A 24,272-nucleotide genomic window follows, 5' to 3' on the forward strand; every position below is an offset into this window, starting at 1 on the left:
TATTAAGGAAAAGAATGAAAAGAAGTCAGGATGAAAGGAGGATAGTACTTTCAGATCATGTTATAAATTACAAATATGAATATGTATACTTCTATATTTTAATATTAAAACCACATTGGAAAGCAGTAGTCATCAAAATCATCTGGTGTTTTAAAAATAGATCAACGGAACAGACAAGGCAAGAGAGAATTAGACACTATGGAAATCAATAATCTAGTGTTTGATGATGTAGAAAATAAATTGCCAATAAAAATTTCCTTATTTATAAAAAACTGCTGGAAAAACTGGAAAATAGTCAGAAATTGAGCTTGGACCAACACCTCGTACCATATTCTACAATATATTCTAAATCTAATACATACTAACCTTAATATTAAGAATTATATTATAAAAAATCAGAAGAGAAGTAGATCATGTATCTCTCACAGTTATGGGTAGGAAATACATATGTAAGCCAAACAAGTGACAGAGGCAATTACATGAGATAAAATAGGTAACTTTGATTATATGAAAATGAAAAGCTTTTGCAAAGACAAAATTAATGTACTTAGGATAAGAAGGGAAGTAGTCAAATGGCAAAAAAAGAGAAAATTTATCAAATTTCTCTAAGAGTTTGACACCTAAATATAAATCATATATATATGTATACTCTGATATATCTTCTCTCTATATATATATCTGATGTATATACACACACACATATATTATTGGTCATATAAATACAGTATGTTCAAAGGATAGGGACAAATTATTTAAAATAAGAATTGTAAAGTATTCAAAACTATATGAAAGAATGATCTAAATCATTAATAAATGAAAGAATGCAATCAACACAATCCTGAGATTTTACCTTATGCCTTGAAAACTAGCTAAAATGGCCAAAATGGCAATATTCAATTCTGGGGAACATGTGGAATAATAGGCACACCAGTGAATCATTGGTGGAGTTGTGAAATGGTAGAAATATTTTGGAAAGCAATATAAAATTATGTAAATCAAGTGATTAAGATGTCCATACCCTTTGGACCAGAGAATCCATTATTGAGTCTATACCTTAAGGAAGCTATTAAAAAGAAATTCCCCATATACATACCAAAATATTTATAGCAGCACATTTTTGCAATAACAAAGAATTGGATACATAAGTGGGTATGCATACCATATCACATATTTTATATGAACAAATGTTCTATAAGAACTTTTTTTGGGGTAAAGGGGACAGTGTTTTTTGTTTTTGTTTTTTAAACAGATGAGGGAACAGAGAGTGATTCCCTAGGCACACAGTTGAAGATCTGAGATTAGAAAGAAACCGAGCCTGTCTGTTTTAGCATTCATCCCTCTCTTCCTTAAATAAAGCATGGACAGAATTATCTATTTTTTGCTTCTTTTCTCTGCCAGGTAATGGCTTGGTTCATTAGGGAAGAGAAGATGGCATGAAGTCCCAAAAATGTTTATAGGAATGGCTAAGAATAACAAAAAGTTGAGATAAGGAACTGATGGATAAGTAAAGGTGTGAAGATGACAAATTTAATTTCAGATACAATTAACATTGTAAAAATGAACAACTTGGTTCCCTCCCCCATTCATCATATTTTCCCCTAAATTACATGTTAAGATAGTTTTCGACATTCATTTTGTAAGAATTTGAATTCCAAATTTTTCTCTCTCCTTACCCTCCCCAAGACAGCAAGTTATGGTAAAACCTGAACATGTACAATTATCTTAACATATTTCCACGTTAATCATGTGAAAAAACAATCAGTACAAAAGGAAAAACCATGAAAAAGAAAAAAACTTAAAAAAAAATAGTGAAAATAGTATGTTTCATCTGCATTCATACTCCCCAGTACTTTCTCTGGATGTGGATACAAAAAATGAGTAATTTTGAAAGGGGCCACTAGGTGGCACAGTGCTGGCCTCAGGTACTAATCGTGTGACCTTAGGCAAGTCACTTAAACGCTTGTTTCAGTTTCACCAGTAAAAATGAAGATAATGGCATCTGCCTCCTTAAGTTGTGTGAAGATCAAAGTACAATTGTGAAGTGCTTAGCACAGTGTGGGGCACATATAAATGTTAACTATTTAACCATCTCCTGACAGAATTTGTGATATATATACATGTCGAATTTCCGAACACGGTCAATGTGGGAATTGTACTTGTGCTTCACTAAGGGTATTTGTAAGAAGGGTTTTATTATTCTTCTCCCATCCCATCCCTTCATTTGGAAATGGGTGAGAGAAAAACTTATTAAATAAAACAAATGAGAATAAAATCCCATTTTCTAGAAAGAGGTAGCATTCATTTGTACCCTAATCTCAATGGATGCACTATATTACTATCTGCCAGGTTTACTAGATTACTAGATTGCCAGGTTGCTGTAGAGGATGATCTTCTCGGGGGTAATGAGGGTGTCCTCGTCATTCTGGGCTTCTGCCCTTCCCCCTCTACAGGATGTAAGCACACAGTAGCCGCTTGATAAAATAATTTATTCATTTATTTTATTTATATGTTTATTTGTTTATTTATCCTTTATTTATCCTCTCTAGGAAGTTTCTTTGTAATCTCAGATCTTCACCTGTGTGCCTAAGTAATCATTTTCTCCGTTTCCTCATCTGTAAAATAAGGGAGTGCCGGATTCCACAAAATAAGGGGCTGTATCCCACAAATTATATAAGAGTAGCGGCGGCAGCAAGCAGCCGAACGCACGTGGAAAAACGCCCACGCTCCTTCGGTCGCTAGGCAACGGCGTCCCGCGCAGCCGCATCGCTGAGTTGAGGCCGATAGCGTAGACAGGATCAAAGCCAGGATTTCCTGTCAGCTGCTGAGAAGAGTTTCCGGGTGACATCCGAGAAACCGGTAGAGGACGGAATCCTAGAGCCGGAAGGAATCTTGGAGGTCATATTGTCCAGCCCCCTTTCGGTTTTTCTTTTTTAATTGGTGGGGAGGAAATTAAATTGGAAAAATAATTGGTGGAGGGGAAAATTAAAACACTGCCGCACGGCCACACAGCTAGCAAATGTATGAGGTGGATTTGGAACTTTGGCCATCTTGACGCTCCTTGTCTCTCGCCGCCCTTCAGAACTCGCCGACGCTTCTCAGCTTCGCAGGGACCCTCTACCCCGAGTGTTGGGGCCCCGAACTGGGGAGGACACGAAGGTAAGAGCCCGCCCCTGGGCTCACTCCATCCGCATGAGACGCAGACAAACCGTGTGTGTATGGGTTATACACTTGTGTATTGTGTACACGTGTATGTGTACGTGGAGCGTACACATGTAGAAACCACATCCGGAGAATGGACAGCACAAACCCATATAAATGTGGGGAAGTGTCAGTCTTTTCTCCCTTTCTTTCTCTTTTCTTCTTTTTTCTCCTCCTCTTCCCCCATTAGTTCCTTCCTACTTTGCTATTTTTTTGTCCCTGCCTTTTTTAATGTACGAAGACTTCCATTACTAGCATTTGTCTCGACTATTTTCACAGTACCAAGACACTGGGATGGAGAGACCTACGAAAACCTGTTTGAGAAGAGCATGGGAGATCCTAATCCCTTTTCCAAAAGTCCTTGCTGAAGAAAGTACAACTGACTCGAGCCCTTCCTATGAGAAGACTTTACCCTCTCACATTAAAGGCCCAGTTTACCCAGAATCAGGATGGGACCGCCTTAAGGAGCTCTTTGTCAGAGAGTAAATATAATAATTAATGATAAGTTATTAATAATGCATGTTTATTGGAGAAGTTGAAGAATAGAGTTTTAGCCTAAGTACAGTCTATCATAGGCCTTAAGTTGAACTTTGAGATTCTAATGTTTTTCTTATTCCCACTTATCCCTTACTAAACTTTTTCCACCTGGTTGCTGGTTTTTATTTCATTTTAAAATATACAGACCTTGTAGGTCTGTAATTGTCTGAAAAGCTATCACAGTTTTCTAGTGGTAGCATCCAGGTATGGTTAATAGCTTTGTTAGGAATAAAAGACTTCACAGCCCTGAAGTCAGGAGACCTGAGTTCAAATGTGACCTCAGATACTTAACACTTCCTAGCTGTGTGACCCTGGGCAAGTCACTTAACCCCAATTGCCTCAGCAAAAAAAAAAAAGAATAAAAGACTTGAGTTCACAATTCCCTTTAATTGATTTACCTGAAGTTGTCTGACCCAGGAAACTAAAATAGTTTCAGAGGAAGAGATCCTAGAGATAATCAGTTCAACCCCTTCATTATCAGATGATAAGAAAGAAACCCAAAATTGTCATTTCATCGGGTTTTATTATTCTAGCCTCCTCTTGTCAGAATTATGGTTGATCGTCTGTGATTTAACCCAGTTTAAAAAAGCCTTAATTCTTAATAGTAGTAGTAGTTAACATAATGGCCAGAATGCTGAATTTGGAATCAAAAAATTCTAAATTAATATTTTAACTCTGCTTTATGGAGACTTTGGCTCTTGAGATGAAGATGGAGAGTTTCACTTTGTGAATAATGAGACCCAAAGGATGGAGGAGTGTGAGGAGATTAAGGGGTAGTAGAGGAGACCTTCCAGCATAGATTGGATGGCCATTTAGGGATGTTGTAGAGCAGTCCAGTACAAAGGGATAGACCTGTTGGTGTCTGAAGTAATTTCCAGCTCAGATTCTGCTAGTCTTTGCCTACATAAATTTGGGCATATTCTTAAGTTTGTTTCTTAAATTTGTCATTTTAAAACTAAAATTGGATTATATAGTATTAGCACTCTTTTCTACCTCTAGATCCTAAAATTCTTCTTGCTCTTTAATTGGAAAATATTCTTAATTTTTAAAATGAGAATTCCTTAGTATTACTGTCTATAGAATATATATTCTAAAGTGGAATTAAAGTAAAAATTTTCATTAATATTTATAACCCTAAGTGAGCTGGTGTGGTGAGGAATTGAAACTTCCTTTGTCTTTTTGTTGATGTTTCAGTGAACGCCTGCCAATTCCACAGGAAATTGAATATATTTACAAAGCAGCAGCTTCAGGAGCAGTTGTTGGTTGGATATATGGTGGCATACCTGCTTTTCGTCATGCCAAACAACGTTATATTTCTCAGAGCCATGCAGAGATTTATTATAACCAGTTTGATGCTATGGTATGTATATATATTTAAAAGAAGCATGATAGGATTTGGTTGCTAACCTGTTTTGAAAATTATAATATTAAATGATTTTCTGTCAGGGTGTTGTGATTAGAAATGTTTAGTCCAATTAAATATTATACTGATGTGTGGGAGGAAAGTTGAGTTGATAAGGTTAGGAAAAGAAAAAATCCATATTTACCTGTTAAATTAACACCAAAAAATACAGATGTACATAAGGGTAAATATTTGAACAGAGTTGGTTTAAATGAGACTAGTCTTTTTTCTTTCTCTCTAGACACCTCATTCATTCTTAGTTTCTCTTTTTTCTTATATTATATTCTCTGCTTGTAATCTCTTTATGATTCTTCTCCATTTATCTAAAGTCTGCCTTTCTTTCAATCCCCAGGAGTTTTATTCTTTCGTGAAACCTTCCCTGAGTATTCCAAACCACATTAATCTCTTCTTTTTCTGATTTCTCATGATATTTTAGGTTATACCATATAAAATAATACTTAATATCTTCCTATTTTCTTATGTATATATCATTTACCCAACAAGAATTCCTTGAAGGCAGGAACTATATCTTATGTTTTTGCATTTCACACATAGATACTCACTAATTAGTTACGATTGATGTCAACATTTCCTAATTTCCTTCTACTATTTGATAGAATGTCAGTTTCATAATTAGTCCATATATAATAGGTCCATAATCAGTTTATCTCTTGTGTGTTAGATGTCAAATATATTTAACAATATATTATAACAAAATATGAGACATTGTTAATTAAAATATGTACTGTCCCATCATAATCATGTATAGCATAGTTATATTGTTAATTTTTAGAATTTGTGGCAGAGAAAAATCCAGTTCACTTAGTTAAGGTAATGATTCTACCTCTTTTTAATATATCTTACATATATATCCGTAGTAATATCTCCCACTCTTCTACACATAGTTCTGCCATATCAGACAGCTAATCAAATTTCCCTCCATTTCAGCAATCTGCCCATAGAGCTGCCATCCGAGGATTTATCCGGTATGGCTGGAGATGGAGTTGGAGAACAGCTGTCTTTGTGACTATATTTAAGTAAGCTCTCTTTGAATACTGGTAAGAACAAAGAATACTTTCAGTAAGGCATTTTATTACTTTATATTTTAATAAACTGACTTAAGGACTGCATCTTTCCAAATTCATAACTGCTATCTCTCTTCAAAGAGGAAAAAAGTATCTATCCCTTTCTCAGAGAAACAGGGATGGATACTTTTTATTTCTTGCATTTCATTAAGGGCTAACTGCTTTTTAATGTTGTTATTCTTTATGTTATTTTGGTCTTTATGTGTATCTTTTGGTTTTGTTTTCTTCATTTTATATCAGTCTTTTTTTTAAGTTCCTCATTTGCATTTTTTCATATAATACAATGATATCATATTCATATTCCACAGTTTTTTTGTGTGATTTAATAATGATTTTTTTTTTTACAAGATGCCAACTTTTAATATTGGACAGGAATTAGTGTTTAATTTTACAGTGTTAATAATTATCGTCCTATAAAACATGTTACATATGGAAAGACTCAGCAAAACTGAGACTTTCCATTATCTCTGCCTGAGGTTTTTTCTTTGGGACATCATGCAGTTCAATTCTCCCATAGAACATTGGGTACTTCTTTTTAGCATAGTACTACTTGTGATTTTCTTGCCTATTTGAACTCCTCCATTAATTATTTGAATGTAGAATGATCCATTTCAACATCTATGAATATTTTTAGGTTGTTGCATCTTTCTTCTTTTTCTTCCATTTCATCATTATCTTTTTGGTGAGCTTTGATTTTATTTTGAGATTTATTCTTTCTTGAGTTTATATTAATTTTGAAGGCTATTGTGAGAAACTTGACTTCTTTTAGCCTTTCACTCTACCATTTTCTAACAATATATCTTTAAAAGTATTAGGCAGCAATGCAAATGTGGCCTTTGGCATATCTTAGTTATATTTTTCCTATATGGATTAACAGTTGAAATATGATCCTGTGGGCTTCCCATAAAAAGGAATCTGGATAATCTGCCCTAATGAGTGGAATGGATGTCAGTAGGGGTCCCTGCCAAGTATCCAGCAGGACGTTGATGTCTGCTACTGTATGGTGAGCAGATTCCGAGGAATGGTGACAGAAGTAAAATGTAGGCATTCCAACCATGATATGAGGGCTGGCAGACATGATGGAGCTCATCCCGTATCACTCATATGCACTTTTTAGCATTAGAATTAAATGTAGAATTTGAGAACATACCTTCTTAAGTATATCTGTCAATCCTTTACTTACATACAGCATGAAATGTTTTGGTCAAAAGGTGTTTTATCTAAGAATATGATTGTTTTGACAAAGAACAATAGTCCCCAAATGATACATTTTCAATACTTATATAATGTGTGTGATAGTTATAATTTCTTCATAGTAAATGATCCTTCACAGATTTAGATATTCTGATTCCCCCACCCCATCTCCAAATGTGTATTTTTTGGTATCATTATTTAAATTATGCACTAGTGGCATTTGCCAGTTTCATGTTTTACAAACAAGACTACAATTTTTTAATCAATAAATAAAATAATATTTCACAGAAATCATGCCATTTTGTGCATGAGTTGAGGGAAAGCAAGTGCACAAGAGTGTGTGATGATGTCTTATTTTACCAGATATTTAATCAAGCAAGATAAGGAAAATGTTACTGATTTTACCTGGCTTCCATTACAGTAAGCTGAATAGAATGCCCCAAGGGATATATTCCACAATTTGTCCAGCTATTCTTTGATTGTTAGCACTTACTTTGTTTTTAGTTATTTGCTACCACAAAGAGTGCCACTATGAATATTTTGTTAAAGGACCTTTCTTTCTGACATTTATCTCTTTGTGATATGTATTCAATATTGGGGTCAATAGTTATAAATAATTTAATGACTTTTTCCCTAGGATTCCAAGTTTTCCAGAATGTTTGAACCAGTTTTCCCAGCGTTATCAACTAAGTGTTAGTGGGATGAATATATCTTTGTGACTTTTTTTTCCTAAAGTGTCTTTTATTTCTCTTACTTTGATTTTCAAAGCCTTTTTTGAGCTCTCCATTGCCTGAGACCATTCCTTACTTTTCTTGAAGGTTTTGGATGTAAGAGTTTTGATTTCATTATCTCCTGGGTGTATGTTTTGATTTTCCTTGTTTTAACTTTTTTAAAACTTATATATATAAGTATGGTGCTTATTTCTTAGTAAAGTATGTTTGATTATCTTTGTAGGGTGTGTGGTCCTCAGCACCAGAGTATATGGATTTGTTACTAATGTGGCTTAAAGATTCTAAATAGAAAGGGAGGAAACAATCTGGATGTAATTTAATTTCTTCATTTTCAACCTCTAAGTTAGCTTGTTGTAGAGAGACTTGGCAAGAGTAGTCAACAGTTAGAGCTTTATTTTACAAACTCCATATTGTAGGGTTCAGGATTCATAGAGATTCTGAAGCATAATAAAGAAGTAACAAAGATCTGGAGTAGGGTTAATGAATGAAATGCTAGCCTACTTCTTTTGTTAAAAATATTATCAAGAAGTATCTGGGTTGAGGAGCTTTATGGTCATGATATTGGGAGAGAACTGTCAGTATGCTCAAAAACGTAATTTTTTTGCTTTTTTTTTTTTTGAATCTCTTTAGCACAGTGAGTGTTGGTCTGAATGTATACCGAAATAAAAATGCCATGAGCCATTTTGTTGTTGCCGGAGGTAAGTAGTTTTTAAAATTTTTTAAAACATTTCTCATTGTATGCAAATGGTTTAATGATTAGTGAAAGGCACTGAAAGTTCTAGGCCTTCTGCATCAATTCATCTTTTCACTAGATATATTTTGAAATTCTGCCTCAGAACTTTTATAATGTAAAAGGAGTTTGTGAAACTTGCTGCATGTAAGATGTTTTGATGGGAAAAAAAACTTAATTATTTGAACTAAAATTACATAGTTTACTGGAATAGAATTAATTGAAATGGGATCAGTAAAGCACAGTTACCACATACCATAATTTAGCATGTAGGAGCATCTTTGCTAGACATTATGTGGCATTAAGTCATTTTTTTGTTAGAATGATCTACCTATATTTCAGTGGTCATGATTCTTACTGCCCATCAGAAGTTTTGGGTTCATGCAGATATCTTTTAGATTTGATATTGTTTATAGGAAGACATACTTTTTAAGAATTTGAATAATTTGTCTATAAGTTATTAAAATTAGCAAATTCTCTAGCTTGTTTAATTATGAGAAATAATAGTTCTCATTTTTGGAAAGATAGTAAATGTCCTTGAAGGGCGTTTGTAAGCAGTTTTGTTCATTCAGCAAACATTTACTAAGTATCTTCTAGGCACTAAGCTAAGAATTGTGTAGGAAACTAAAACCTCAAGAAAGAAAGCTTGCCCTCAAGATACTTATGATTTAATGTGGGAAATACTATATTTGTCTTTATGGTTATTTTTGTAAATGAACTAAAATGCCACCAAATGGGGATATGGAAAGAGCTGTTGAAATTTAGAGAAGAGATAAGAGAACCTCTATCAGATTTCTTGGAAGAGGCTGTGAGTATTTGAACTGGGCCTAAGAGATTGGGGACGGTATTAACAAGTTAAGGAGAAAGGGATATTTCAAGCAAAGAGCTTAAGGCCCAGAGAAGAAAGTGAAAAGATCTGTGGAGAACTTAAGGTTTTATTAGGCAGACGATATATATAATATAATATAATACATAATATAAAGTAATTAAATTGAATAAATGAATGAATGAAAAAGCATTTATAAACAGGTGTGTTTTCTGAACTGTGCTAAGTTCTGAGGATTCAAAGATTAAAAAAAATCTTTTTAAGAGTCAATTCTTGCCTTCAAATAGATTACTATATCCAATTTCTGGAGGTAACAGATACATATGTAGAAACATACAAGATAATTTTTGGAGGAGAGTAAGGCAGTAGTATAGTAGCTGGGGAGTAGGGTAGGGAGTATTAGGAAAAGACTTTATGTAGAAAGTAGCAGTTGAGCTGAGGCTTGAAGGAAAACAAGGTTTCTGAATGGTAGAGGTGACTAAGGAATGTGTTCTGGGTATGGAGGATAGCCCCTGCAAAGAAGAAGGTGGGAGATGAAGTGATGTATTTGAGCTACAGTAAGAAAGCCATTTTGCCAGATTGTAGAATGCAAAGTTCTTTGTCTACAAAAAAGACACAAAACCATTCCTTGGCTTTGGGAGTTCATATTCTAATAGAGGAGACATCATGCAAAAAGTTGTACATAGAAGAGATATGTATAGTATGAATGGAAGGTAATCCCAAAAGGGAAGGCGCTAACAGTAGGAGTATAGGAAAGGCCTCCTATAAAAGGTAGGATTTTAACTGAATCTTGAAGGAAGCCCAGAAAACTTAGGCAGAGGTGAGGAAGGAGAGCATCTGAGTCAAGGGAGAATTTCAGTGAAAAGGTACAGTCTAGAGATGAGAGTGTCAGCTGTGAAGAACAAGAAGGCCATTGTTGCTTTATCATAGAACGTGTGAAAGGCATATAGGAGAGAAGACTTGGAAAGAGAGGAAGGGGCCAGGTTTCAAAGGGATCTAAAAGCCAAATAGAGGATTTTGTATTTGATCCTGGAAGTAATATTTAGAAGATACTGGAGTTTCTTAAAGGGTGGTATGTGACATGGCCATATTTGCACTTTAGAAAATCACTTTGGCTGGACCCACACTTAACACCATATACCAAGATAAGATCAAAATGGGTCCATGACCTAGGCATAAAGAACGAGATTATAAATAAATTAGAGGAACATAGGATAGTTTATCTTTCAGACTTGTGGAGGAGAAAGAAATTTGTGACCAAAGATGAACTAGATACCATCACTGATCACAAAATAGAAAATTTTAATTACATCAAATTAAAAAGCCTTTGTACAAATAAAACTAATGCAAACAAGATTAGAAGGGAAGCAACAAACTGGGAAAACATCTTCACAGTTAAAGGTTCTGATAAAGGCCTCATTTCCAAAATATATAGAGAACTCTAGTTTATAAGAAATCAAGCCATTCTCTAATTGATAAATGGTCAAAGGATGTGAACAGACAATTTTCAGAGGATGAAATTGAAACTATTACCACTCATATGAAAGAATGTTCCAAATCATTATTGATCAGAGAAATGCAAATTAAGACAACTCTGAGATACCACTACACACCTGTCAGATTGGCTAAGATGACAGGAAAAAATAATGATGAATGTTGGAGGGGATGCGGGAAAACTGGGACACTGATGCATTGTTGGTGGAGTTGTGAATGAATCCAACCATTCTGGAGAGCAATCTGGAATTATGCCCAAAAAGTTATCAAATTGTGCATACCCTTTGATCCAGCAGTGTTTCTATTGGGCTATATCCCAAAGAAATACTAAAGAAGGGAAAGGGACCTGTATGTGCCAAAATGTTTGTAGCAGCCCTGTTTGTAATGGCTAGAAACTGGAAAATGAATGGATGCCCATCAATTGGAGAATGGCTGGGTAAATTGTGGTATGTGAATGTTATGGAATATTACTGTTCTGTAAGAAATGACCAGCAGGATGAATACAGAGAGGACTGGCGAGACTTACATGAACTGATGCTAAGTGAAATGAGCAGAACCAGGAGATCATTATACACTTCGACAACGATATTGTATGAGGACATATTTTGATGGAAGTGGATTTCTTTGACAAAGAGACCTAACTGAGTTTCAATTGATAAATGATGGACAGAAGCAGCTACACCCAAAGAAAGAACACTGGGAAACGAACGTGAACTATCTGCATTTTTGTTTTTCTTCCCGGGTTATTTTTACCTTCTGAATCCAATTCTCCCTGTGCAACAAGAGAACTGTTCGGTTCTGCAAACATATATTGTATCTAGGATATACTGCAACATATCTAACATATATAAAACTGCTTGCCATCTAGGGGAGGGGGTAGAGGGAGGGAGGGGAAAAATCGGAACAGAAACGAGTGCAAGGGATAATGTAAAAAAAATTACCCTGGCATGGATCCTGTCAATATAAAGTAATTATTAAATAAAAATTAAAAAAAAAAAAAAAGAAAATCACTTTGGCAACTAAATGGAGGATGGATTGGAGTCTGAAGAGATTTGAGGTAAGAAGTCCTATAAGAAGGCTTTTGCAATAGTCCAAGGGAGAAGTAATGAGGATTATACCAGGATGGCAGCTGTAAGAGTGGAGAGAAAAGTACATATACAAAAGACATTGTGAAAGGAGAATCTCAAGATTGAATTGAATATTCTTCAAATGATACTCTATGGCAGCAAGTCATAAATGCTACAGTCTCTGAAGAATTAAGTTTCAGGGTCACTCAGAAGTTAATGGAAGGCATGAACAGCCTACAGCATATTCCTAATGAAGAACTGTGCCAAAGAAGCTGCTTAATTGATATCTTCAGAGAGATGTAAGACTGGAAAAGGACATAGAACAGTCACGTATCAAGAGTGGTTAATGGTAGCCAGTAGCTAGCATACTGCTTTGGCATTCTGAGGATGTCAGGAGATCTAAAGGAATATCTATGGCATTTGGGACAGTCTCATGGAAAGAGATTACATGAGTACCTGGACAGTCATCTGGGAAAAGAGGCAAGCATTAATAAGCCTCTCCTAAGATACCAATGACATAAAAACCATAATGAAAGTCTCTGCCCTCAAGGAACTTACAATCTAATGAGATTGTGCATATATGTAGGTGTGTACAAAACACATACATGTACAACAGATCTAGGGGTAACCTTGGGAAGGAAGATACTGTCCACTGAGGGGACTGGCCAGGAGAAGCCTCCTGCAGAAGATCTTTGAAGTTAACTAGAGGCAGAAGTGATGGGGGGAGGGGCGCCTTCTAGGAATACAGGGATAGAGTGTGGAGGGGGAGTGAGAGTGTTGTGAGTCAGCAGCAGCAAGAAGGACTGTTTGACTGGACTGTAGAGTGCCCAGAAGGGATAAGGCTAGAAAGAAATTTGGGATGGGGCCAAGTTGTGAAGAGCTTTAAAAACACCAAACAGAGCAATCTATCTGATCTGAGCGGGAGACATGAGAGTTTATAAGTTAGGAGGTGACATGGTCAGGCCTGCACTTTAGGGAAATCCGTCAAGTGGAGGATAAATTGGAGTAGGGAGAGTCTTGAGGCACAGAGACCAATTAGGAGACTATTACAATTGTCCACATGAGAGGTGATGAGACCCTGAAGAGGGGTGGTGAATGGGTGATGGTCTGCATCTTTGGAGATGTTACCAACACTGATGAGATCACAGATTCTTCTATCTGGTTTTGGCTAGTCTAGCACACTGATTTTGGGGGCAGCATGACATAGGGGTTGGAATGCTGCACATAGGAAGGTCTGAGTTCAGGTGCTTTTCGACCCTGGAGGTAGTATCTAGGTCCTCTAATTTCAAGACCTCCAGCTTTGCTGGTACAACTTCTTTTCCAATCCAGATTTCTGAAATATGGTTTCAGGGATTTTGTTTCATCATGATTTTGTAGGTGGCCAATGATTTTTAGATCATCTAAGCAAGTTCCTTTTTTAAGTTCAGGTGCTTTGGTTTTTCTTTTCCAAATTCTAATTTATGGGTTCATTTTCATTCCTTATATCTTCTATTAAAAAAAAATTTTCTTTTTTCAGCATATAATTTCAGTATGTAAAGGGTAGTCTGTGAAATGGAACTTTTGAGTTGCTTTTAAAAATTTTATTGTAAAAGCAGCATGGTGTAATAAGTAAGTTACACTAAAACCATGAAGACCTGGGTTCAAAGCTAGCCACCATTGTATATTGGCTATATGACACTGGGGCAAGTAACAACTTCTTAGTGGTCTGGGCAACTCACTAAGACTTTATAAAATGCAATGCAAAAACCTGCCTTAATGAAGGGAATTTCTTTTTTAGGGAGTTATGTATACCAGTGAAATCACAAATCTAATCTCTGTCCTTTCATTTAATTTTAGCACATAGAAATCAAATTGCCTTGTTTGTGATTTGTTTCTGAACTTTCCTTAAATGTTTTCTTGATGATCCTTTAAAAAAAAAAAACTTTGTATTCATTAAATTATCTTTAATTCTCCCAGTGCAAACCCTTCTTTAAAACAAATAAGTAGAGTCAAGCACAACAAATCACTTTATTGTTGATCATTTCTAAAAATATGTCTCATTCTGCTCCATCAGTTCTCTTTGAAGAGGCAATCTTCCCTTTTATCTTCCTGTCATTTTCTTATTCAACATCTTGACCACATTGAGTATCTTGTGGTAATTTCATTCTTACTTTGGGAGGTTAGTTGTTGCTACAGTATTATTTCCATTTGGAGATTTCTTTTCAATTCCTTTTACCCATAGTATTTTTTTTTCATGGTATAAGACATGCCTTTTTGTTTTTTATTTTTCATTTGCCAACACCAGTCTATCCCTGTCAACTTCCCCTTGTGACAAAACAGCTAAGCACAGCTACAGACATGATGACCGCATCTAGCAGGGTATGCAGCCTTTTTGTACCTCCACCTCCACAGTAAAAAGGGACAGGCATGCCATCGTGTTCTGAAGCATCAAATTAGAAATAATTGTGTAGTGTTCAGCTTCATCTTAGGTTTCTTTTTATTTACATTTATTGTCATTATATATTGTTTTCCTGGATCTGCCTGTCTCATCCTGCATTACATCATAAATATCTTCCCATGTTTATTTGAATTTATTATTATTATTATTTCTTTTGTTTTTGCTTGTGTTTTTATTTTTTAAACATATTTATAACAGTGACAATTGGCTTTTATTTTCATTATAAGCAAGAGAGTGCTGGACAAGGAGAAAGCGATAACTTACAAAGATTAACAATAAAGTGCTGTAACGATAGAAACTGAACAATAAACAGAAAATGTTTATGACTAACCAGGCAAAAAACTATTGTCTGCAAGGACTAGTATTCATTTGTCAAGTATCAGATTGTTGTTCCAGTTGTGTCTGACTCTGGGAACCCTTTTGGAATTTTCTTAGCAAATATCCTGGAGTGCTTTGACATTTCCTTTTTTTTACAGATGAGGAAACTGAGGCAAGCAGATTTAAGTGACTTGCCCACACAGCTGAGGTCAGATTTGAATTCAGACTGTGTCCAATAGTCTGATGTATTGCACCACCTAGCGGCAGAAGAGAAAAATAGAGAACTCAGCTTCATATATCTGACCTGTGGGAAAATTGCTAGTGGCACAGGTACTGGTGCAAGTACTGGGATGAATCTCAGAAACCATCTCATTCAGCTGATCTCTGAGTGAGAATTCCTTCTACAATATATCTGACAAGTGGTCTTTTAGGTTGGGTATGATGATTTCCTATGAGGTTCTAGGTTTAAAACAAAAAGCAAGGGGAGTGAGAGCTAATAGTTAAATGGTCATTGCTGAATTTTAGATGTGAGCAGTTATATCTTGGAAATCAGAAAATGCCACAAGTACAGGCTTGTTTTCTTGTTTTGTTGATTGCTTAGATTTTAAAAAGCAATGCAGAAAATGTTTTTGATGCAGATCAGGTTTTAAAGTATATGTATAGGATAGAGTACCAGCCCTGAAGTCAGAAGGACCTGAGTTCAAATCTGCCCTCAGATGCTTAACACTTCCTACCTGTGTGACCCCGGGCAAGTCACTCTACCCCAATTGCCTCAGCAAAAAAAAAAAGGTATGTATATACATTTCCCTTCCTTCCCCCCATCAGCAGGGTGAGACTAGACGGAACTTTGGAATTTACAGTCATTACTTCTTATATAATGGTAGAGTTTGTGTTTGAATTCACGTTCTGTTGATGTCTAATTCAGCTTTCTATCATACCAAAGTGCCTCTCAAAGTGGCCGGGTTCTAGTTCTGATTAGGTTTTGCTCCACACTTGCCACTAACTAGTTTTGTAACCTTAATCAGACCACTTAACTCTGGCTCTCATTGTCCTCATCTCTAAAGTAAGGGGATTTGAGTAAATGATCTCTAGTTCTAACATCTAAGTTTTTTGCTGTCAACAATTTGGGCTAGAGAAAGGTGAGGATGCAATTAGAAATTTCTGGAGAAATTCTAGAAGGGGATGTCAGTGAACTTTCAAGGAGTTTTTTAAATGCTGATGCTATTCTTTAAAACTTATGTCTCCTTCTCCTTGATAAAAACGTTTCATAAGCAAGGCTCTTAAATTATCAATCACAGAATAACAATGGTTTTTGAAGGCAAGGGTTATAAAAATAAAATGATAAGGGTGGGAATAAGGGAGAAAGAATTTTTTCCGTTTGAGTTATTTTGGTAAGAATTATAGGGAAAAAAAAGGAGCAAGCAAAACATTTAAGAATTTATACATGTGAGAAATTTGCCCATGGTAGAGTTAGCTGAGTTATGGTCAAAGATAGAGGAAAAACAAATTTTTCTTTTAATAATCCTTTGAGGTGGTAGGGCGGGTATTAATGTTTTCATTTTGGAGAAAAGGAAATTGAAACTCAATAATGTTTATTTACTTGCCCTTGTTCACATGTGTAGTAAATGGTGAAGTTGGGACTCAGTCAATGATATTTTTAAGATGGGAAAATTTCTTCATCTTTAGAGACAGAAAGGGGAAAACCAGTTGGATAGAAAGAGGTTAAAGATGCTAGAGAATGAAGAATGGAAGCAAGATCATGCAGGAAATAGGAAGGGGTGGTACTTAGAGAACAAGTGAAACTTTTTTAGACATGTGAGAAAAAGAAAAGAGCCCCTTTGAATAGGCAAGAAAACATAAAAAGATCAATGTAGAGATAACAAAGATACTGGAACTGTAGCTTATAGAGTATTGACCAAAAAATGCAACAGAATTTCTGTGCCCATTTTAGCAGAAGAAAAACTGTATGGAAAAAAAAAAGTATGAAAGGACTGAGACTTTTAGTTCCAATGTTTAATTTAAAAATCTGCCTTTTCTGTTTTTTAATAGCTGCTACAGGAAGTCTTTTCAGAATGCATTTGGGTTTGACTAGTCTGGTGGCTGGTGGTTTATTTGGAGCCATTCTGGGGTATGTTTTACATGATTTGTGTCAATTAGCATAATTTTAGTTAATGCCTCTGATTATGATATATTCCCCAAGATAAAAATTTAATCTTTATAGGGTTAGAAGATCATGACTCTTAGAATGATAGGGTCCTTCTGTCACTTTTTAAAATAGTCTATGTCTAATCATACAATAATAATCCAGTGCTGATTCAAACCTTTTTTTCTACCACTACTTTTTCTCTAGACAGATCTCAGTAGAAATGAATCCTTTTTAAATACCACTGGTTATTCCAAACATATAGAAACAGAATTTGAACTAAATGGTTTGTAGTTAAGGATAGGAAAAGAAATTTAATTTACAATTTTGTATTTTTGTTTTTGTTTTGAAGTATTATAGCTACCTTAAAAGGGAAAGTATTTAAATGTGTGACAAAAGCCACTTTAAACAGATTCTGTTAAATTCAGGGAAAAAAAACATTTCCCTATTCAAGCAACCTTTGGTCAGATTTTCTTCACTAATACAGTAGCTGTCTGCTTAGATGAAATAAGACTATGGAGATATAAACAAATGCCAGTTTATTGGAGCAACCTAGGGGTATTTGCACAAATATTTGAAGACTCCTAAAGGGAGCTTTGAACGTAAAATCATTATCAGAATCTCCTTTTAGTGTGGTCATATGGAAAGAGTGATGGGTTTGGAGTCAGAGAAGAACCTGGCTTTAAATCTCAGTTTATGCACTGATTGCCAGTATGCTCTTTGGCTAGTTCATTTAATTTTTCCGTGTCTCAATTTTATCATCTTTAAAAATGATCTTTAAGCAAGATAACCTGGTTCAGATCTAACTCTGATGTTTCAGAGAACTAATATTTTATAACTTTAAAGTGTTGGGTCTTGTTGATGTGATCTATGGTGTGGTTTTTGGCACCAAATGATGGCAGGCACCAAAAGCTAGGGTTTGATCCCATGAAGAATTCACAATGCCCATTCTCAAAGGTAGATTTATTTAGGGGAAGTGGTTATAGACAAAATGAAAGGATACAATAGATACCAGGAATGACAAATATGAAATGGAGTGGGAGATATGTGAAAGACAAATTCCTTAATGAAACTCGCAATTACCCATTAGAAAGAGAGCACCCTATGAGGTAGGGGCATGTCCTTAGCTGGCAGAGTAAAAGGGACTTCGTAACTTAAAAGAGTTAGTTAGCTGTAAGGAGGACAAGTGGGGTTGAGAGACACAGTGGAGTTAGGGGAGATACCATATGGCTTGGAAGGGGAAAGGGAAAGACGACACCACGAAGCACTTGAGACAAAAAGCTGTGATGGACCAATCCAAGGAAGGCAGCAATGATGTCATGGGCTATAAGCTGTCTTATAGAGAGAATTTCGTCTCAAGGAGTTGACATAACTTGGATTTCTGACTGGATTACTTAAGGCCACAGAACTAAACTGATCTCAATTATCAGAGCCTTCTTCCTGTCTGTGCCAGGGAATAATTTTTATCAATTTCTCTGCTAACCACATTGAAGACTTCATTGTGAAAGCCAACAAATTAAAATTGTTATGAACAGTATAGTCTAATTATGCACTAACATTCTTGGGCATTTATAGATTAATAAAATCATAGTGTTTAGAATTGCACAGCACTTTAGAGTCATCTCATCCAGCCTCTGAAATAGTATATCTCCCTCAAAAAAACTATCTTTAGCATCCTTGACAGGTTCCTTTGAAGTATTATAGCTACCTTATTGAAGGGAAAAGTATTTAAATGTGTGACAAAAGCCATTTTAAAAAGAGATTGTTTAATAATTGTCAAAGATGAAAACTAACCAGTCAAATTCAGAAAAAAAAAATTTATCTAGTCAAACCACCTTTAGTTAACACATATAGATTGCTTACTGTGGGACCAAAACACTTCTAGGTACAGAAGATAATGAAAAGGAAAATAAATCACAGATCCTGATCTTGAGAAGCTTCTGGTTTATTTGAGACAATCAACTATACAGAATCAATCAGTGCAAGGCAGTGTGATGAAAGGTTGACAACTGTCTCAATGTACAAGAATTTGGTTCTGCTCATTAGTCATTAAGGGTTGCTTTAGCTCTACCTTTGATGGATCCATCGATACCGTCAACCTAAGGTTGTTAATAAGTTTTCCTCTGAAATATATATTTTGTAATTCTGGTTTATTTTTCTCCTGTGAGAATGAATCCTAGAGTCTTTTTCTAGGTGTGATGTTAGATCTTTTACCTGTCAGGACATCTTCCTGATTTTCTCTTTGTTATTGCCTCTACATAGAGAGCTGTTCCATTGTTGTTGTTGGTTATTTTTTTTTTTTTATTTTTTGACGCTGATCTCAATTGTTCCGAGTACCAACTAAAGCTTTCCATAGTGGAAGAGCAGGAGACATTTCCACCTTGATCATTATTTAACTAATTGTCACTTAAGGCTCTGTGTAGTATTTTGTGTGTTATGAAATTGCATTTTTTCTCTTCACCTGCTTTCCCCCAAAACTCCCAGTTCATCAAACCTACCCAATTCACAGAACTAGTAAAACAAAGTAATAAGAAGCCATTATTATACTCTAAATAATTAAACAAAACAACATAAAAAAGTGATTTTTAAATGTTGTTGTCTGTGTGCCTGTTTAGCTTTCTGAAGCAGTTATTCTTTCTTTTTAATCTCAGTGCTCCTTTTGGACTCATGTTCATGATCATACAGAAGTTTCAAGGGGAGACTGTTTGGGACAGAAAACAGAGGGAGCGAAAAGAGAACTACGAGTTCAAGCTGAGTGAATGGTAAGTAAGCAAGGTGCCCTTGGGTCTCACTTCTCAGACCCGATGGGCTTGGCCTCATTGGGCTTCTTACCAGTCAGCTTTTTCATTTTATATATCATTTCATTCTAAAATATATTTAGTAAATTTTTTTTTAATTTAGATGACAAAAATTAATTTAAATACATTTATCACATTTATTTTTGCTGTGAAAAATAGTATAGCATGATGGATAGAGAGCTTATTTCAGGAAGACCTGGATTCAAGTTTCACCTCTTGTCATATACTGACTATATATCTCGGCAAGTCTCCTTATTTCTCAGGGACAAAGGAGGTCCCAACCTTCATGGTTAAAGGAAGTTTCTCACTAAGACTTCCCTATCCTCAAAATCACAAACCTTATTAAAAGTAAATGAGTAAACATATACAATGCAAATAGAAGGTCAATGGAAAACATGATAGTCATTAATTTTTCTCTCTAATATGATGAGGTTCTTTATATGTATGAACTTTTGTTAGGAGAAACAAAAGCATGCTTGTTGTATTTGACTGCATGTATTTTTCCTTTTCCTCTTTAAATAAGAAGGGACATGTGAAAGGAACTGCATAAGCAAGGGGTGAACTTTACTTGAATTACACATTTCACATATTTGTTAACATTCTAGAGTTTACATTTCTCAAGATGCTGAGAATCTCCTTCATTGCCACTTTGGAAAACTCAGAAAAAATTAAGAAGATGTGTTATGAAGAGAAATATTTTTTCCAGCTCTCTTAAAAAACCCAGTAAAAGAATTTATTTTATTAAATCCTCTTGCAATAGAGATGAAAGCTCAGGAAAAGCCTTAAGGTCTGAAGAATACAGCTAGCTATTATATTTTAAACTATTGTGTGTCAATAATAATCTTGGAATGATAAAGAATTTAGAAGGTAGATGTGGTTTCTGCTGAATAGATAGGAATAGGGAACTGGAATTATATAGTCCTATGGCCCTATAGACACAATAAGAAGCTGTTTAAAGAAGTGAATTTTAAGAAAATTTGAAGAAGGAAAAAAAATGTATGGAAAATGCACTGGATTTGGTTTAAAATTTAGAAGTTTCTAACACTTACTACCTATATAACCCTGAGTAAGAAACCACTTAAACTTCTCTGGCTTATAGTTTGGGAATAATAATACATTTACTACTTATTTTACAGGACTTTTTTTAAAGGAAAATGCTTTGAAAAAGGTTAATTTATAAACACAAATTGATAATATCACATATTTAGAAAAACACACAAAAAAGTAAATAAATATTCTCTGACTTTTTCTTTTTTGCTTTATTTAAGATCATTAAAAATGATTTGTTGAGAAAATGATCAAAAACTTTGGAAATGGAGGATGAACAGAATAAAATGCACATGACTAGTAGAGTAATTTGAAGAGAACATTAATTTGAATTGGCAGTAAAGTACCACAGCAGAGGGTATTGAGAGGGTACTCTAAAGGCAAATTGTAGAAAGATTAGTTGAGAATGAAATGATGAAAAATAATGCAGAATTAATACTTGTTACTGAGCAGAGTAATGAAGAGATCGAAAATAACAGGAAAACCAATTAGAGATGCTAAGAAATGAGTATCAGTAATCCCAGAATTCAACAGACGGAGTCTGGGTGCAAGAATAATAATTCAGGGCCTTTCTATTGATTTTTTTGTTTGTTTGTTTTTTGAATTATATTGAGGAAAAGAAGATGAACCAAAAAGATAAGGACTACTTGGTTACAACCATACACTTTAAAAAAAAATAAGCAAATATATTTATAATATATGATATATGTATAATACAGAAAACACTAATATTAGGTATAAAGATATAAAAACTATTATGTCATATGTTACACAGAAAAGATTATCACTTGGCATATATAAGCAAATGTATATGTTTATATTATTCAGAAAAGAATATTAGCTGTAAAGATATATGATGTAAATATATTATTGTTATGTATCTATATTAAACACAGAAAAGATAAACATTAAGTCATATTTCTTAGGGTCGGTGTTATGTACATCAAAAGCAAAAATTTTAGTTCTTCTACAGTACTTTTAGATTTGAATGTGATCTGTTTCTTTGGACAATATTAATATTTTTCTTTCAGAACTAATTTATAATTGCTGGTCTCAATGAGCTGAAATAATTTTTTAGTAACAAGAAGTTTGAGGGCATGTTTTAAAGTAACAATTTTAGGAAATATATAACATTTTTGAGAAATGTTTTTTTTTTTTTTTATTTTTAACTTTTGTTTTTATATCAAAAACATTTTCCAGTGTATCTCTCCTCCCTCTCCCAGAGAGCCAAGAATAAAAAAGAGGGAAAACAGGTCAGGAAAAAACTATCTGCTATGCTTTAAAAAAGTCTTATATTACATTCAGAGTTCTATAACCATAGTTCCTTGTCTTTACAAGAAAATGTATTGATGGGATATAGACATATCTTCCCATATGTTCTTTGGTAGCCAAGCTTAGTCATACTTTAGCAGCATTCAGTTTCAATTCTTTTGTCATTGTACAGCTATACAACTGCAGGTGATCAAGAACATTTCTTATTTCTGTTTTCTCTGCTAAGAATAGCAATTCTGAAATGGACTAAAAAAAACAAAAAATCATTGACTTACTATTAAGGGGTTCATATGAAGCTGTTTGACAGAGGACCCAGTACCTGAACAGCAGTGCCCTGGGACTAGCAAATAGCAATACTTGCTCATTAGACAAATTTCAGTCCATAGTTCCTCTTGTCATTATAATAAGCCAGAAGCCAGGCTTTTGTTGTTGTTGTTATGATGTGAAGAAGAAGGATTGTATCTGATCTGATCTGTCTGTTTACTTTTGTTGCAGGAAGGCCAGGCTACAGGTTACTGATGCTGTCACTGAAGAGTTTCAGAATAACTTAGGGGAAAATCAATCAGAAATAGATGTGGAAAGAATTGAAGAGCTGTTAAATCTTCCTAGAAACCCTTCTTTAACAACAGATAGTAAAGATAAGGACTAGTTTGATTCTAGATATAGGAGATAATTTAATGAGATTTTTTTTAAAGAAAGCTGGATGAACCCCTGGCCATGCCCCTAAAATTTTAATCATGAGTAGTGTTGGACTATTCCATAAAGTAAACAGTGTTGGGCGGACTCATCAAAAGTTTGGCTGCTGGAGATGCTATCTGTTTATGTTTTTGTTTTCCCTAAATTTGAGTTTATTTACATAGTATTTTTCTTTATATGTGAGAAAATGTTTCCCATAACACTTCCTTGGGCAGTAGTAGAATTTTTTGTCTTTGTCACTAATACCATTCTTTTTTGTTTTGTTTTTTGTTTTTGCTGAGGCAATTGGGGTTAAGTGACTTGTCCAAAGTTACACAGCTAGGAAATGTTAAGTGTCTGAGATCACATTTGAACTCAGGTCCTCCTGACTTTAGGGCTGGTGTTTATCCACTGCACCACCTAGCTGCCCCTAATACCATTCTTCTAAAAGGAGAGGATGAGAAGAAGGCACCAAAAGAAGAAAACAATTAGGTCAAAAACATGTGGGAAGTCATTGTGCTGTCAATCACCTTAAAACGAGTACAATCTGAATATATATTTTTAAATTAAAAAATGGGTTTACTTCAATATGTAATTGTCTAATGTGCATTTTATGTAACTAAGCTATAAAGTTAATATGATATTTTAAGGATGTGAAAATTTAATAAAAGGCACCACTAAGTAACATCATCTATAAGTTAATACATTTAATAAACATTAAACCTATTGTGTACAAAGTACTGTGCTAAGGGGTAGGGATACAAAGATAAAAATAAAGTAATTCTTATGCCCAAGGAATTGCAAAGAGACAACATGTGCACAAGTATGTTTAGTACAATAAAAATTGAAGGGTGGAGAGAAATTAGGAGAGACTTCTTAGGCAGTACTTGAGCTCATCCTTGAAGGAAGAAAAGAAGTCTGAGAGATGGATATGAGAAGAGGGTATAAACCAGCTATTGTGATGGTTTATGCTATTACATAAGAGAGACAATTCTTTTGACTGGAATACAGGGTTCATTTAAGAGAGCAGTATGAAATACAGCTGGGAAGCAGATGACTACCAGATTGTGGGGGGGTCTTAAATTAAAAAAAAAACTTTTATTAAATACTTCATTGGTTCCAGTAACTAGGCCAAACACTGGGTATACAAATACAAAACTAAGAATTCCTTACTTAAAAAAACTTACTAATTCTAATACGAGAAGACACACACACATATAGGGGACTAGTGACAAAGGAAGAGTGTTTTGGGTTTTTTTGGGAAAAAACAAAGATGAATGAGAACTATGGGGTGGTCAGTTGCTATGCCCTTTCTAGA

At 34.7% G+C, this 24,272-nt stretch overlaps 1 protein-coding gene across 1 annotated transcript; it reads left to right on the forward strand.

The window, feature by feature from the left end:
- Positions 1 to 2,845: 2,845 nt before the first annotated feature.
- On the forward strand, positions 2,846 to 23,544 carry TIMMDC1 (translocase of inner mitochondrial membrane domain containing 1). The gene is made up of 9 exons (XM_051985343.1): positions 2,846 to 3,097; positions 3,129 to 3,156; positions 3,478 to 3,680; positions 4,930 to 5,095; positions 6,086 to 6,174; positions 8,778 to 8,845; positions 17,069 to 17,147; positions 19,814 to 19,924; positions 22,775 to 23,544. Exons 1-9 carry the CDS (start codon positions 3,021 to 3,023, stop codon positions 22,926 to 22,928), a joined length of 975 nt encoding a protein of 324 aa, XP_051841303.1. The 5' UTR covers positions 2,846 to 3,020; the 3' UTR covers positions 22,929 to 23,544.
- The last annotated feature ends 728 nt before the right edge of the window (positions 23,545 to 24,272 follow it).

Source organism: Antechinus flavipes, chromosome 3, assembly GCF_016432865.1.
Source record: "Antechinus flavipes isolate AdamAnt ecotype Samford, QLD, Australia chromosome 3, AdamAnt_v2, whole genome shotgun sequence".
Taxonomy (NCBI): domain Eukaryota; kingdom Metazoa; phylum Chordata; class Mammalia; order Dasyuromorphia; family Dasyuridae; genus Antechinus; species Antechinus flavipes.